Source organism: Nomascus leucogenys, chromosome 17 (assembly GCF_006542625.1).
Source record: "Nomascus leucogenys isolate Asia chromosome 17, Asia_NLE_v1, whole genome shotgun sequence".
In the NCBI taxonomy this organism is placed as follows: Eukaryota; Metazoa; Chordata; class Mammalia; order Primates; family Hylobatidae; genus Nomascus; species Nomascus leucogenys.
This window is the reverse complement of record NC_044397.1, coordinates 35,234,287-35,250,216: the sequence shown is the minus strand read 5'-3', so window position 1 is coordinate 35,250,216 and position 15,930 is coordinate 35,234,287. Positions and strand designations below refer to the sequence as shown.

The 15,930-nt window shown below is 61.0% G+C and overlaps 1 protein-coding gene across 10 annotated transcripts; it reads left to right on the top strand.

Annotated features, from left to right (window-relative positions):
• Window positions 1-821: 821 nt before the first annotated feature.
• On the top strand, window positions 822-15,707 carry GIGYF1 (GRB10 interacting GYF protein 1). 10 transcript variants are annotated; one of them, XM_030797239.1, is made up of 27 exons: window positions 828-1,123; window positions 5,689-6,653; window positions 6,730-6,794; window positions 6,938-7,042; window positions 7,138-7,267; window positions 7,365-7,460; window positions 7,626-7,737; window positions 7,836-7,944; window positions 8,196-8,236; window positions 8,421-8,591; window positions 8,807-9,060; window positions 9,160-9,265; window positions 9,753-9,890; window positions 10,082-10,179; window positions 10,335-10,506; window positions 10,612-10,778; window positions 10,891-10,991; window positions 11,071-11,199; window positions 11,297-11,397; window positions 11,580-11,662; window positions 11,768-11,908; window positions 11,978-12,196; window positions 12,428-12,615; window positions 12,723-12,883; window positions 12,970-13,133; window positions 13,212-13,341; window positions 13,417-15,707. In XM_030797239.1, exons 2-27 carry the CDS (start codon window positions 6,456-6,458, stop codon window positions 13,515-13,517), a joined length of 3,480 nt encoding a protein of 1,159 aa, XP_030653099.1. In that variant the 5' UTR covers window positions 828-1,123; window positions 5,689-6,455; the 3' UTR covers window positions 13,518-15,707. The 10 variants fall into 10 exon arrangements, with proteins under 10 accessions (XP_030653105.1, XP_030653101.1, XP_030653097.1 ...); XM_030797240.1 differs by having other exon boundaries at window positions 829-1,123; window positions 13,434-15,707; XM_030797241.1 differs by having other exon boundaries at window positions 827-1,123; window positions 5,689-5,942; window positions 6,527-6,794; window positions 8,807-9,265.
• Window positions 15,708-15,930: the final 223 nt, after the last annotated feature.

Below are 15,930 nucleotides of genomic sequence, written 5' to 3'. Positions count from 1 at the left end.
AATTCAAGACCAGCCTGGGCAATGTTATGAGACATGCCACCCGCCCCCGTCTTTACAGAGAATAAAAAAGCTATCTGGGCATGATGGTGCACACCTATAGTCCCATCAATTCAGGAGGCTGAGATGGGAGGATCGCTCGAGACACGGGAGTTGGAGGCTGCCGTAAGCCGAGATCAGGCTAGTATACTGCAGCCTGGGCGACACAGTGAGACCCTGCCTCAAAAAAATAAATAAATAGGGGCCGGGTGCAGTGGCTCACCCCTGTAATCCCAGCACTTTGGGGGGGCGAGGCAGGCGGATCACTTGAGGTCCGGAGTTCTAGACCAGCTTGGCCAACAAAAATAAGCCAAACGTGGTGGTGTGTGCCTGTAATTTCAGCTACTCGGGAGGCCGAGGCATGAGCATCACTTGAACCCGGGAGGCGGAGGTTGCAGTGAGCCGAGATAGCGCCACTGCACTGCAACCTGGGCGACAGAGCGACACTCTGTCTCAATAATTAAATAAATAATAAAAAAATAAAATAAAGAGGCTCGTGAGAGTCAACTCATCTGCCTGAGCCACTTATTTCACACATCCCACGACGGCTTATGAAGGGTTCTGGATTTTATTGTCTCCTGTCATCCAGGCGGGCTTCCCGGAGGAAACCGGACCGCCAGGGAGGCCGCGGCCTCGGTCCCAAGGGTCGCGCGTCGCGGGGACGGGGGAGGTGGGGGAGAGGGGGCCGCTCCGGGGCCGACCCCGCCCGCAGCTGGGGGCCCCCGTCACGTGACCAGCTGGGCGCCCGAGTCACGTGCCGGGGCGGGAACGGGGGAGCTGTCGGGGGCGACGGGCGTCCGGGCAGTGGCGCGCGGGGCACGCGAGCAGCGCACGAGGAGAGGCGGCGCGGGCCGGAGCCGCGGAGGGAGGCGGAGGCGGCGGCGGCGGCAGCGGAGGGGGCGGCCCCGCGGCCCCGCGTCCGCGTCACGTGGTGCGAGGCGGGCAGCCATCTTGCTACAAACACAAACACAGAGGAGCGGCCGCCGCGGGAGCGCCAGCGCCCCCTCCCCCGCCGCAGCCGCCGTCCCTGGCCCCCGCCCGCCGCGCGCCGCCCACGCCCCGGGACCGGACCCTCGCGCCGCCCGCGGTAAGCGCCCGGCGGCCCGGTGGCCCCGCGGCCCCCGGCCCGCAGCCCGGCCCCGGGGCAGGCCCGCCCCCGACGCCGCGGCGGCCGCGCCGAGCCCGCGAGCTAGGGAAACGCCGGAGCCAGCGCGCGGGCCGCCAGCGAGGACCCTCCCCCGTCTCCTCCCCGAGGCCGCCGCCGCCCGGTGCGTCCGCCAGCCCTCCCGCTCGCTCCGGCCCCTCCCCGCCGCCGGGACCCTCCCCCAGAGCCGGCCAGCCTCGGGGAGGCCCCGGGAGGCCGGCGCCCGGCTTAGGGGGCGACTGCTCGCCCCCCTCGCACCTGGCGCCCCTCCCTGAAGGGCACGCCGTCCTCCCGGGCCGGCGCGCTGCCTTCCACCCCCGCGCTCCTAACGGTCGCCCCCGGGCCCCTGCCAAACCCTGTCCTGGGCCGCCTGGGGGCCCCCGACCCTAGCGTCCTAGGGTGGCCGGGCCCCGCGCTTCCCAGAGTTGTCCCCAGCGCGCCTTTGGGTTCCCCTCGGAACGAGCTGGGCCTTGCGGTTCCCCAAGTGCAAGCGTTCCACGACTTTGGCCAACATGGAAGCCTTCCTCTCCACCCAGGCACCTCGCCTAGGTCCTCCTCACCTCTCTTTCCTTTCGCTCCGGCGATCTTGGTGCTGGGTTATTGGGGTCTCCTTTCCAGTTGCTCGGCCGCGGGAAACACCTTCCTTAGCAGAGACTGCTTGCCCTCCCCGTCCCAGGCCAGGCCCTTCCCAGCTCATGCCCCTCGGTGCAGCAGCTCTCTGGCCACAGCTCTCACACTTTGCCTTAAAAAAAAAAAAAAAAAAAAATTCCTAGTAACTTTTTAAAAGCCCCTCGTCTTTCTTCTCTGTTATACAGTCATTATTCGCATTCCCGGTCAGACTCCAGGTCTGTTGCATCCCAGTGCTAGGAATTAGGAGATGCTACATAAAGACTTGATAGCTGGATTGGATTTTTTTTTCCAGCCACCCAAGCCTTACTTCTCTCCTGCCTCTCAAAGTGTCGTTCTGGAAGATCGTCAGCTTTCCCATCCTCTTCTGCACTGCCCCTTCGAGTCTATATAGCAGTTTCAATTTAGAACCCCGCCAACCCTCGCCTTTGGCATGGAAACACCATCGGTGGTACCAGTAAGGGTCTCTCCTTTGCTGCCAACATGGGGGATTTGGGGTTCTTTCTCCTTCCCATCTTTCCTGTGCCCTTTGCAGACCTAGGCTAGCCACCCTCCACCAGGCTAGCCAGCTCCAATCTCATTTTCTTAGATTGTAGGTGTTGGTACCCCAGCGGTCTGTCGTGCCATTGGGAAGGATTTGAGGGTAGACCTGGACTTGGTGTCCCTGCCATTGCCTGGGGACCAGGGGCCCTGAGGGTCCCATGTGGTGGTTAGTCAAGTGAACCATGTGCTTAAACTTCTGGACTAGCTTTTTCTGCTGCTGGACACATCAGTCGTGTTCGTGATCTGATGCGTTAGCCGTAACTTTTACATCTGCTATTGGAATTTGGGAATTGAAGAAAAATAGCCCACTTTAGAGGAGAGAAGATGAGAGGAGGCGGCTAGATGAAGGATGTTGAAAGTCTAACAAATGTAAAATGGCTTCAAACTCACAGAATAATGCTTGAGAGTTTGGGATGGTTACTGCCACCATGCGCACCTCCAGTCTTGCATAGAGTGTCAAGGATGTCGGGGGTGGGGGGGGGGGCACGCTGTCGGAGCAGCTTCCTCCTTGTTTTCCCTGGCTGGAGCCCAAGGCTGGGCAAATGGGCAAAAGGGATCACAGGAGGTAAAGAGTGAAAATCCTTTGAAAACTGTTAACTTGTAGACAATTGCCAAGCGGTGGTGTGATTTGCTGGGATGGCTCAGAGATGAGAGAGCTGGGATAACCGACCAGCCGCGAGGAATGCGGGCTTGCATCTCTTTTTTAAGCCTCAGCGTCCTCACCCTACCACGCTTGGAGAATCTCCATTCTGAGAAAGGGCCAGTTCCCCTCCAGCAGGCCTGGGGCTGGGCGATTGTTCCAGTGTTGGGGAATTGGGAACTGTGCTTCTGTTTAAGTGGCTGTGTTCTGTGCCAAGGCACAGTGCTCCATGTTGGAGCTAATTTTAGGGGTGATGGAGTGAGGAGATAATGTTCTTAGCTGAATGTGCACTGGGACCGCCTGTTCTCCGTCTTTTCCTTCTCTCTTGAGTTCTGAGCCCCAGAGAGCAGGCTCCCTTCCCGCGCGCCCCGGCGCCTACTGGAGCACCCGGGCCCAGCGTGTCCTCGCCCCTTGTCTCCGGCAGGGGGCAGTCTTTCAAAAGCATTGATTCAGATGCTGTGGGAGTGAGGGTAGACAGGCCCGAGAAAGAGAAGGGGTGGGGAGGGGGCGAGGAGCCGAAGTAGGCCGAGGCTTGAGGGCAGGGCCAGGGCGGGGGACAGGCTGGAAGGGGCCTGTGAGAAGGAGACCCTGAGCTGAGAAAGCTCAGCCGGGTAAGCTCAGGCGGGCAGGTGGCAGTACCCCAGCCCCCACCACCTCCTGCTCTTGTCTTCATTGGACAGGGATCAGATGCCTGGCTTTGAGAGCTTGCAATAGACAAACTTAGGCAGTTTTTCTTTAAACAAAACAAAAAACTATTCTTTTCTCAAAGATTTCCTCCTGGCAGGATTTCAGATTTCCCTCGTGGGACAGTGTAATTAGGGAATGATGTCCCTGCTGTTCAGAGAGGAGAATGATCCAGCGTGCACACACCTGGCTTCCCTTGCCTTCCCCTTGGCCCAGTAGACCCCCAAGGGCTCTGCCCATGCTCGTGGCGCAGAGGAGGGCGTCTCAGCACTGGCGCACTTGGTATCTGGAGTCACATAGCTCTTGGCTGTGGGGCTGCCCTGTGCACCCCCTGCCCAGTGGTGACAACCCAGAATGTCTCTAGACTTGGCCAAGAGCCCCCTGAGCAGAGGGGCCCCTAGTCCAGAACCTGTTGGAGGGTGGGAGCCCCATGGTGGCCTGCAGGTGTGCCACTAGTTCCTTTAGTCCAAGGAAGGGGCCAGGCACCACCAGCTTCCGGCACCAGATCCTGCTGTGGAGGTGCCTAGAGAGTTAACCTCACTCTCTTGGTTTCTTCCCAAGAAGGTGGGTGGCATGGGCTTTTTCCTGCTCTGGGCCTGCTCTCTCCCCTGTCTTGGTGTCGCTGTCCTCAGGCTGCATGAGCCACTCCCCCTTTGTGTGCCCCTTGCAGCCAAGACAGCCAGGATGGATGACTCGAGCCAGAGGCACCTAGGAGAGCTGCCCTTGCTGCGCCTGGCAGGGGGCAGTGTGAGGCCATCGCTTTAAAAAAATTTTTTTTTTTTTTTTGAGACAGAGTCTTGCTCTGTTGCCCAGGCTGGAGTGCAGGGGCGCGATCTCAGCTCACTGCAACCTCTGCCTCCTGGGTTCAAGCGATTCTCCTGCCTCAGCCTCCCGAGTAGCTGGGATTACAGGCACCTACCACCAGGACTGACAAATTTTTGTATTTTTAGTAAGAGACAGGGTTTTGCCACGTTGGCCAGGCTGGTCTCAAACTCCTGACCTCAGGTGATCTGCCCGTCTCGGCCTCCCAAAGTGCTGGGATTACAGGCATGAGCCACCACGCCTGGCCACTTTTTCTTTTTTAAAAAATGTTTAGAATTGTTTCTGTAGAGTCGTGGTCTTGTTCTGTTACTCAGGCTGGTCTCGGACTCCTCTCTTCAAGCTTCCCACAGTGCTGGGGTTATAGGCATAAGCCATTGTGCTGGCCAGGTGGTCCCTTTTCTGTTCTACTCTCTCTGACCCTCATGCCTCCAGGATGAGCTTCTGGCCTTCTAGAAGGAATGAACTGGAGGAGGCTCAAAACGGCCTCTCCTGAGGCTGGTTTGAAAGAATGTGGGGTGTTTTTCTTGGAGTGGGGTAAACTTAGGTATGCGGTGGTTCTCTCCAGATACCTTTTGTTCCCTAAAGCTATTTTTAAAAAGTGATTATTCTGGTAAAATATACAACAAAATTTGGAGACTTTAACTGTCTCTAACTGTGCTGTTCTGTGGTACTAAGTACACTCACATTGGTGTGCAGCCATGACCACCAGCGGCCCCGGGATCCCCTCCTCAGTTGAGGCTCTGGACCCTTCAGCAACAGCTCCCTGTCCCCTCAGCCCCTGGCGGCTGCCCTTCTACATTCCTGCCTCAATGAGTGACTGCTCTAGAGACCTCATGAAAGAGAAGTGAGGGGTAGCTCTCCTTTTTTGGCTGGTCTGTTTCTCTTAGCGTCATGTTCTCAAGGCTCATCTAGTCCCCAGATTGCTATAGGAGGCCACCTGCAGTCAGTGACAGGCTGGTGGCTTTTCGTGGCGTGGAGCACACCACCACCGGAGCATCCAGTGGAGGCTGAGGAAGGAGAGGTCCCGGGGGAGGCCAGCCTGGCCCTGGGTTGCCTCTGAGCCCTGTGTTTCCCCCTGGGATGCCTGGGCTCTGAGCAGGCCTCGGCTTGTCGTGGACTGCTGGCTCAGCTGGGGCTGATGGCCTTTCCCCCTCAGCACCCTAGTTGAACCCCCCTTCTTCTTCTTTCCCAGACTGTGGCGTCCGGGAGTTGATGGGAGCTGCAGCACCAAGCCTGGCCAGCCTCCCTCCCAGCCAGTGACAACACCGCAGCACCTGGACCCCGCCCACCCGCCTGAGTCCTCTGCCCGGGGCCCCAGGGATGCGCCTCCTCCTGAGAGTCCCCTCCGTCGTCCCTTAGAGGAACAGGCTGCCGCCGTGCCCCCACCAGCCTCCGTTGCCCTGACCTTATTTCCACCTGATGGTGCCAGAGGCTGCTTCCCAGCCGGTATCCTGAGATCCTTGTCCCCTTGGTGGCTTGGTTGTTTGAACCTCCATTATTGATTGGGGGCGGTGGTCTGAGTGTGATTCCTGTGGGGGAAACCAGCCCGAGGTGCCTTGGCTCAGGCTTGCCTGCCTGGAGTCCTCGTCATATACCCGTCTGTGGCCCTAGAGTCACCTCCTGCTCCTTTTCACTGGGTTTCTCCCTAGAGCAAGCCCCTGGATTTGAGCTTCTGAGCAGCCAACTGTGATTTTTTTCATGAGGGAAAGAATTTTGCTCCTAGATTTATTTCTAATCCTTCTCTCCATAACTGACCTTTTCTCTGTAAGCTGTTTGTGGCTCTAGTGGGTTTTTGCTTGCTTGCTTGTTTTTGTTTTATCTTTGCCCTGAACGTCCATCCTGGCCTCGGCTGCCTCCGTCCCCGAGTTCTGCACTGCGCCTCCTGTCTCAGCCTCCCAGAGAGGGTGGTGAGGGTGCTGATGCCCAGAGACACCACCCGGCGAATGGACCTCTCCTGGCATGCGGGGCAGGGCAGGGCTGCCGGCAGAGCCATGTCCTGAACCCTACCTCCTCCCCCCGCTCTCCTTAAGGGTTTTTCCCGGATGTGAAGGTCCCTCCCAGGCTCTACTGAGGCTAGACCAATTCCCAGTGGCTTGGGGACCCTCGTTCACTCCAGCACCAGCCTCTGCCCTCCTGCTTCCTGGGCCGGGCTGCCAGGTGAGCCCCGGGCCGAGGGAGGTTGCCCTGTGGAGACCGGAAGGACTCGAGCTTCCCATCTCCTCGCCTCCCCCAGGTCTTTCACCGTCTGGACTCATCTCTGGGTAACTCATGGTGTGAGTGGCCACGTGGCTGGCTCAGGTGAGTCCTTTTAGATCCCAGGTGACCCACCGGCTAGTCCAGGGCCCATTGTCGTGCCCACCAGGATGTCCCCCATGGTGTCCTCCCTGCGCTTTAAAGGTCTCCTTCGTGTGCTGTCCTTCATGGCCCCTATTCCCCCACAGGTGTTTGGAGAGTGAACGCCAGGTCCCCTCCTCCCCACCCCGGCCTCTCAGAAACACGCCCAGCCCCACGATGGCAGCAGAGACACTCAATTTTGGGCCTGAGTGGTGAGTCACGTGTGCGCCTCGCTGCCGTGGAGATTCGAGAAAGCACAGTCCAGGCTGCCCTGACCTCTGTCTTCTTCTCTCTGTGTCGTGTCCAGGCTCAGGGCCCTGTCCGGGGGCGGCAGCGTGGCCTCCCCACCCCCGTCCCCTGCCATGCCCAAATACAAGCTGGCTGACTACCGTTATGGGCGAGAGGAAATGCTGGCCCTTTACGTCAAGGAGAACAAGGTGGGTGCGCGGGCGAGGGGGGTTGGCGGTGGTGGCCTCTGCCTGTGGAGGGGATCTGGCAGCATGTGGTGTCTTGGCTATCCTACCCCACCGCCAGGTCCCGGAAGAGCTGCAGGACAAGGAGTTTGCCGCGGTGCTGCAGGACGAGCCACTGCAGCCCCTGGCCCTGGAGCCGCTGACTGAGGAGGAACAGGTGGGACCGGGCCAGGAGCTGAGGCTGCGGGAGCCCGGGAGGGGAGGCCATGGGTCGGGCTAGGAGGAGAGGGGCCAGCGCTGAGGAGACAGGCCGGGAGGGTGCTGTGGGGTGGGGGTGGTCGGGTGCCTGGGTCCTCACTCCCGCCCCTGGCTCCCTCCTCAGAGAAACTTCTCCCTGTCAGTGAACAGCGTGGCTGTGCTGAGGCTGATGGGGAAAGGGGCTGGCCCCCCCCTGGCTGGCACCTCCCGAGGCAGGGGCAGCACGCGGAGCCGAGGTAGAGGGGTGATGGCGTGTCCTGGGGACGGGCAGATCTGGGCCCCTGACTTCGAGGACGTGCAGCAGGTTTCAGTGTGCATCTGGCCTCTTCTCTAGGCCGCGGCCGTGGTGACAGCTGCTTTTACCAAAGAAGCATCGAAGAAGGTGATGGGGCCTTTGGACGAAGCCCCCGAGAAATCCAGCGCAGCCAGAGCTGGGATGACAGGTGGGGCCAGGAGGGGGCGTGGTGTAGAGCAGGGCAGGCCAGGAAGGGGAGGCCTGGGTCCTGTCACTAGAGGGTAACAGAGGCCCACCAGATAAGCCCTGTCAGAGATGCCTGTGCTCCTGACCCCTAGTTTCCTTTGTCTCCTCCCTCCCTCCACTGCCTCAGGGCACAGTGGACAAGGCATGGGGCGGTCGCACAGGGTGGCAGGGGAGGCTGTACTGTTTCTGACCCACACGTTTCCCCTGCTGCAGAGGCGAGAGGCGGTTTGAGAAGTCAGCAAGGCGGGATGGAGGTACGAGGCTGCTGAGGGCGGCGGCCAGGGCAGCGGGGAGGACCAAGATGGGTGGCCCAGTATGGGGGTGTTTATTTCGGAGGTGCTGGGGGCAGGAGGGCCTGGAGCTGGCCCCACACGTTTCCTGAGGGTCCAGGCACCACGCTGCCTTTCTGATAACTGCCCCTCTCTTCCCATCTCCTAGCACGATGTGGGTTTGAGGAGGGAGGGGCTGGTCCAAGGAAGGAGCACGCCCGCTCAGACAGCGAGAACTGGCGTTCCCTACGGGAGGAGCAGGAGGAGGAGGAGGAGGGCAGCTGGAGGCTCGGGGCAGGGCTCCGGCGAGACGGCGACCGCTGGCGCTCCGCCAGCCCTGGTGAGATTGGGGCCCGGTAGCATTGGCGGGGGCAGTGGGGAGCAGGAACCATAATGAGAGGGCGGGCTCCTGTAGCCATGGGGAGGGAGCAGAGGCTAGCTGGCGTGGGAGTGGCCGGGACAGCAGCCCTGGAGGTGCTCCATGAGCTGCAGCAGAGGGGGCCGCCGGCTTTGCTCGGGTACCCACTCTTCTTCTCCCTGATTTTTCCTGCGCAGATGGCGGTCCCCGCTCTGCTGGCTGGCGGGAACATGGGGAACGGAGGCGCAAGTTTGAATTTGATTTGCGAGGGGATCGAGGAGGGTGTGGTGAAGAGGAGGGGCGGGGAGGGGGAGGCAGCTCTCACCTGCGGCGGTGCCGAGCGCCTGACGGCTTTGAGGAGGACAAGGATGGGCTCCCAGAGTGGTGCCTGGACGATGAGGATGAAGAAATGGGCACCTTTGATGCCTCTGGGGCCTTCTTGCCTCTCAAGGTATCTGTGAGGAAGCGAGGGTGGGAACCTGCCCTTCCGGTGTCCTCTTCCTCCCCACCCACCCAGCTGTTCTCTGCTCCCCACCCCGGCCCCATGCAGAAGGGCCCCAAGGAGCCCATTCCTGAGGAGCAGGAGCTGGACTTCCAAGGGCTGGAGGAGGAGGAAGAGCCTTCCGAAGGGCTAGAGGAGGAAGGGCCTGAGGCGGGTGAGCCTCGGGGTGCCCAGCGGGCCTGGGGCCGGGCCGGGTGGGCACCGGGGTTCTTTGCCAGGCTGGGCACTGGCTACCCACCTACCTGTAGGAACAGGCTACTTAGAACTGGAAGAGTGCTGAGAGGTGGGCAGGAACCAGGGGGTAGCAGAGCCGTGTCTTCAAGGCAGTGTACCAGATAGAAATCAGGCGTAATCAAAATAACCTTTGAAAGTCCCTTGAAGAAGCTGTAGAACCTGGAGTGAAGTCTGCGGTGTTGTGTGGTGGTGTGCGGTGTTGTGATACGTTCCTGCCATGTCTGGCAGCATGGAGGCGAGGGTCGGCACCACGTTCCCTCCGCCGTTAGTTGAGTTGACCCAAGTGAAGTGGAGGACTCGGCCCAAGAGAGTGTGACCCGTGGTTCCAGCTACACTCAAGGGCTTGTGCTAACTTGCGTGGCAGGCCCAGCCCTTGGTTCTGAACTCTGGCCATCTCTCTCTTCTAGGTGGGAAGGAGCTGACCCCACTGCCTCCTCAGGAGGAGAAGTCCAGCTCCCCGTCCCCACTGCCCACCCTGGGCCCACTCTGGGGGACAAACGGGGATGGGGACGAAGCTGCGGAGAAAGAGCCCCCAGCGGCCGAAGGTAGGAAGGGAGGATGGCCTACCTCCCGGGTGCGCTGGGGCTGTGGGAGAAAGTGCTCCCCTCGTGGGGGTGGGCACACAGGGCATTCACATTGAGGAGCCATGGCAAGAGCGTGGTGTTCTGGAGTGAGAGCAGGCGGAGGCTATCTTGTCTCCTCCCTGCCCTTCCACCTCCTGTCTCATGCCTTCCAGATGATATTCGGGGGATCCAGCTGAGTCCCGGGGTGGGCTCCTCTGCTGGCCCACCCGGAGATCTGGAGGATGATGAAGGCTTGAAGCACCTGCAGCAGGTGTGGGGGGCCTGAGAAAGCGGGAGGGACCCTTCCCACTTCTGACCTCTTGGCCCCAGCCCCGGCCCCAGCTCAAGCTCCATCCCCATCCCCATCCCCATCCTGATGTTGCCGAGATTGGTAGCTGAGCCTTTCTTCTCTTTCTGGGCATCCAGGAGGCGGAGAAGCTGGTGGCCTCCCTGCAGGACAGCTCCTTGGAGGAGGAGCAGTTCACGGCTGCCATGCAGACCCAGGGCCTGCGCCACTCCGCAGCAGCCACTGCCCTCCCACTCAGCCATGGGGCTGCCCGGAAGTGGTTCTACAAGGACCCACAGGGCGAGATCCAAGGTACCTGTATGGGATGGGAGGGCTGCTCAGGGCCGTTCTGGTTCAGAGTGTCTCCGGCATACCCTGTGACCCCAGTGGTTCTCCGCTCCCTCGCTCCCTGTCCAGGCCCCTTCACGACACAGGAGATGGCAGAGTGGTTCCAGGCCGGCTACTTCTCCATGTCGCTGCTGGTGAAGCGGGGCTGCGATGAGGGCTTCCAGCCGCTGGGCGAGGTGATCAAGATGTGGGGCCGCGTGCCCTTTGCCCCAGGGCCCTCACCACCCCCACTGCTGGTGAGCTGCTTCTCCCCTGCATGGAGGGACAGGGTGTGAGGGGTGCGGGCAGGAGTCCAGCAGAGTCCCCTCCTCCCTGCTGCGGGCACTGGCCGAGCTCTCACCTGAGCAGGGAAACATGGACCAGGAGCGGCTGAAGAAGCAGCAGGAGCTGGCCACGGCGGCCTTGTACCAGCAGCTGCAGCACCAGCAGTTTCTCCAGCTGGTCAGCAGGTACGGGGGGCCTGGGGTGGGCTGGGAGAAGGCCCGGCGCTAGCTCTGTGGCCCACCATCTCCACTGTCCCATTTGCAGCCGCCAGCTCCCGCAATGCACGCTCCGAGAAAAGGCAGCTCTGGGGGACCTGACGCCGCCGCCGCCGCCGCAGCAGCAGCAGCAGCTCACGGCGTTCCTGCAGCAGCTCCAGGCGCTCAAACCCCCCAGGTGCGTGGTGCGTGCGAGCCCTCAGGATACAGGGTGGGGGGCGGGGGCAGACCAGAGATGGATTTGGGGTCTTAAGAATCCACAATTTGCTCCTCAGAGGCGGGGACCAGAACCTGCTCCCAACGATGAGCCGGTCCTTGTCAGTGCCGGATTCGGGCCGCCTCTGGGACGTACATACCTCAGCCTCATCACAGTCAGGTGTGTGGCCTGCCTGGCCCCCCCCCACCCCCAAGGCAGTCTCCGGGTGAACTGGGGTCTGCTCCCCACCCTCACACACCACTAGCTGCCATTCTGGCTGGGGAGTCCACTGCCGCGGCTGGACTAGATCAGTGGGCCCGAGTGCCCACCTGCAGCCGCCTTTGCCCCCCTGCCCCCTGCAGGTGGTGAGGCCAGTCTTTGGGACATACCAATTAATTCTTCGACTCAGGGTCCAATTCTAGAACAACTCCAGCTGCAACATAAAGTGAGTGGGCATCCTGGGTCTGAGGCCCTGGGAATGAAGGGTGGACCGAGGCAGGCCCCAAGCTGTCCCCCGCAGCTCTCCCCTCTGATCGGCCACTGGGCTCAGTTCCAGGAGCGCAGAGAAGTGGAGCTCAGGGCGAAGCGGGAGGAAGAGGAGCGCAAGCGCCGGGAGGAGAAGCGCCGCCAGCAGCAGCAGGAGGAGCAGAAGCGGCGGCAGGAGGAGGAAGAGCTGTTTCGGCGCAAGCAGGTGGGTGCTGCCGAGTCTCGGCTGGGGGGAGAACCCTCGCCAGGTTCTCTCACCGTGTCCCCGTCTTAGGTGCGGCAGCAGGAGTTGTTGCTGAAGTTGCTACAACAGCAGCAAGTGGTCCCTGTGCCCCCCGCACCCAGCTCCCCACCCCCACTCTGGGCTGGCCTGGCCAAGCAGGGGCTGTCCATGAAGACGCTCCTGGAGTTGCAGCTGGAGGGCGAGCGGCAGCTGCACAAACAGCCCCCATCTCGGGAGCCAGCTCGGGCCCAGGCCCCCAACCACCGAGTGGTGAGCAGGCCGGGAACCTCCCGGGCCCCCCCTACACAGTTTCCAGGGTGGCACAGGGAGGGAGATCACTGAACCCAGACTTGTGCAGCCCAAGCCCCAGCCCCTCCTGTGATGGCAACAGCCCTTGTGGCCCTCACCTCACCCCTGTCCGTTTGCCACCTAAACAAGCCTCCCCGTCTGCTTTTCTGGGGTGCCTTTGTTTGAGCCACTCTGATCTTCTGCTATCTGTAGCAGCTTGGGGGCCTGGGCACTGCCCCCCTGAACCAGTGGGTGTCTGAGGCTGGGCCACTGTGGGGCGGGCCAGACAAGAGTGGGGGCGGCAGCAGCGGCCTGGGGCTCTGGGAGGACACCCCAAAGAGCGGCGGGAGCCTGGTCCGTGGCCTCGGCCTGAAGAACAGCCGGAGCAGCCCATCTCTCAGGTGGGCGTAGCACCTGGAGGCTCCGGGATGGCCCTGGGAGGGAAGGTGGCAGACCCCCCCCACCCCAGCCAGCTGATTTCCAACCCTGACTCACCCACCCCCTTCAGTGACTCGTACAGCCATCTATCGGGTCGGCCCATTCGCAAAAAGACGGAGGAAGAAGAGAAGCTGCTGAAGCTGCTGCAGGGCATTCCCAGGCCCCAGGACGGCTTCACCCAGTGGTGCGAGCAGATGCTGCACACGCTGAGCGCCACGGGCAGCCTGGACGGTGGGCAAGCGGCTCCAAGGAGGTGGGCGGGGCCTGGGAATCCAGAACCGGCCAGGGGGCCCTGACAGCCCTCGCTCATACTGCAGTGCCCATGGCTGTAGCGATCCTCAAGGAGGTGGAATCCCCCTATGATGTCCACGATTATATCCGTTCCTGCCTGGGGGACACGCTGGAAGCCAAAGAATTTGCCAAACAATTCCTGGAGCGGAGGGCCAAGCAGAAAGCCAGCCAGCAGCGGCAGCAGCAGCAGGTGAGGCAGCTGGCACCAGCAGCTGGGGAGGGCTTGCCTGGCGCCTCCTGACCTTCACCCTCCTCTCCGCTGCCTTAGGAGGCATGGCTGAGCAGCGCCTCGCTGCAGACGGCCTTCCAGGCCAACCACAGCACCAAACTCGGCCCCGGGGAGGGCAGCAAGGCCAAGAGGCGGGCACTGATGCTGCACTCAGACCCCAGCATCCTGGGTGAGCTGGGCTGGGGTAGGAGCGGGACTTCCTTGGCACAGGGCAGGAGGAGCCCAGGAGAGAGCTCAGACGCAGCTTCTCCCCGGCTTCAGGGTACTCCCTGCACGGATCTTCTGGTGAGATCGAGAGCGTGGATGACTACTGACCAGCCCGGACCCCCAGCCCCTGGGCTGTAGGCCAGGGCAGCCGCGGCGGCGTGGACCGAGGGTCCCAGCCTGCAGGCTCCCCGCAGGGAGCAGAGGAAGAGGCAGGGGCGGGGTCCCCAGCACTTGTTACAAACACACGATGCACCTTAACTCACCCACCACGAGGCACTTTACAGACTGGGGGAGGGGGTTTTTCTTTTTATTTTTTTTAATTTTAAGCGACTTTGAAGAAAACATTAGGAGAGGCAAAAATATTGTTAAAAACTAGACTCTAAACACCCCTTCCCGCTGTGAGGATAGTGGGTGTGACAATGGAAGGTCCACAGAGGTTTTTGTTCTTGTTTTTTTTTTTTTTTTTAAGAAAAAAGATGAAAAATGAAAAAAAAAATGGTTAGGAGGCTGAAAGAAAAAACACACTGTTATTTTGGGGCAATGGGGACACAGGCCCCATGGACCTGTCCTGCCTGGCCCCCAAGGCCACACTTACCCCCCAGAAGGCGGGCCATGGGGTAACGAAGCCGGCGGCCAGCAGTTTGCACAGGAGGCCTGTCTGAGCCCCGCCCGCTGGACCCGCTGTGAGCAGCTCCTGTCACCGGGGCTGGCTGAGCTGTCCAGGGTGGGGCCAAAGTAGCCCCTTGGTTTCGCTGCTTTGGGGTACAGTTGCACAAATTGGACGAGTGGCCCCAGCTCTCTGGCTGCCATCTTGTGCTGGCTGAGGAGTAGACGGGAGGGGCCGGGCTGTGCCAACCTCTCTGGCTGGCAGGGTGGGGCAGCTGGACTCTGGCCCTGGTGAGGGGCGTCTCCCACCGCTGCCATTTTGGGGGACACCCTGGGTTTGAACCTGAAAGCCCCAGCACTCTGCCTTGCCACGTGAATGTATTCTTTGGGCCACAAGCCCCCGCCTCACCGCTGCCTGGCTCCTGCCTCACCCCTGTGAGCAGCGGGGGTGGATGATTGCTCCGGAGGCTGCAGAGAGAAGGCTGAGCTGTTTTTCCAGTGAAGGGGGCAGGAGGAGGAGCCTCAAAGGCAAGGAGTGGGTGGCTTTGGGCTTAGGGTTGCAGTGGAGGGGCTGCCGCCTGGGGCCCCAACCTATAGCCAGCTCGTGAGGTGTGGACCGCCCAGCTCTGCACCTGATCCCTCCGCTGACCAAATGGGAGAGGAGCGGGTGGCTTCCCGGGTCTGATATGATGCGCTTTTTGCCGTTGGGTAAGGTTGGGGTGAAGCGTGCAGCTCCTGGGTCAGAGGAGGCTGCCCCTTCTATTGCTCACCCACTTCTTATTCCCGGTCTCCTACTTGGGTTCATCTCCGCCCATTTTGGGTTTTGTAACAGTTTTGTCTTTTGGGTTTCTCATCCAGCTCCTCCCATTGACCTCATTGCTCAGAGTGCAGTATTAGGGCAAGGCTTCGCCACTGCCTCCCTCCATGAATGTATTTCTCCCTCCTGCCCTGGGGACATGGGGAGTGGCCCGTTTCTTTTCCCATCTAGTCCCAGAAAGATGGTGTTTGGTTTTTTGTTGTTGGGTTTTTTTTTGTTTTTTTTTTTTTTTTTTGCACCAAAGTGGCAACTAGGTCAGTGTTGGGGGATCAAGCTGGCCTCAGGGTGGGGGGCCCCCACCTGCCTCTCCCTGGTTCCCACAGTGTTAGCGTCCCTGAAAAGACAATATTCTCTCTAAAGCAATAAGGGGTGACGGGCCGGGGGGAGTGTTTGCTGCTGCTGGCCCCCAGCTCCCCTTCCCTCTCGCCAGGTGTGGGGGAGACTCCTGTTGTGACTGAATGTAACCCCCCCACCCCTGCCGCAGCCAATGCAGGGGAAGGGGGACACTCTTCCTGTCTCTTCCTGCCCCTTCTCCCCAGCTAAAGAGACTTTGGACTTAGGGGGCCCATGAGCCTGGAGAGGCCTTAACCCTGTGAGGAAGTATAGGGGGAGCCCTCTCCCACCCCCATCCCCTTCTGAGAGTGGTCAATGTTTACAAGCCCCTGAGCCCCCCTGCCCAGGGACTCAGACCCTGTTGCTGTCCTTCCCCGGCCCCGGTCTTCCTGGGCCCTCGCTGCTCCCCTGCCCTTCCTGGGGTTGGGGTGGGTGCAGGGGTCACCGTGTTCCCTGTCTGCCTTGTACCCACAATCTTCCCTGCCCCCTCTCCACCCTGTGTGACTTCCCTCTCTTTTACCTGCTCCTGTAAATACTCCCTTCTCCCAATAAAACTTGGTGTGTGTTCTCCCGTTCCGCCTCCGCTGCTCGTTATCTGGGGAGAGCCATAGGGATGAGTGGCTCTGCACAGAGCTGGGAACTAGAAGCTCCGAGCAGGGCCCCCCTGGTCAGACTGGCTCTGGTCAGCAGCCTGACAGGAGAAACCACGGTGGGGGCTGCTTATCCCAGAACCTCTGGATGGAAGGCTCTGGGCTGGGGCTTAAGATTTGCTCTGAGGGAGAGTGGGGACCCCAC

What these genes read in the sequence shown, in the direction of transcription:
- GIGYF1 (XM_030797235.1), top strand. Translation starts at nt 6,456, where the DNA reads ATGCGGGGCAGGGCAGGGCTGCCGGCAGAGCCATGTCCTGAACCCTAC. An exon ending in AGCTGTTTCGGCGCAAGCAG is followed by an intron (nt 11,909 to 11,977) that starts GTGGGTGCTGCC and finishes TCCCCGTCTTAG; the next exon opens with GTGCGGCAGCAGGAGTTGTT. An exon ending in CTCAGACCCCAGCATCCTGG is followed by an intron (nt 13,342 to 13,416) that starts GTGAGCTGGGCT and finishes GCTCAGACGCAG; the next exon opens with CTTCTCCCCGGCTTCAGGGT.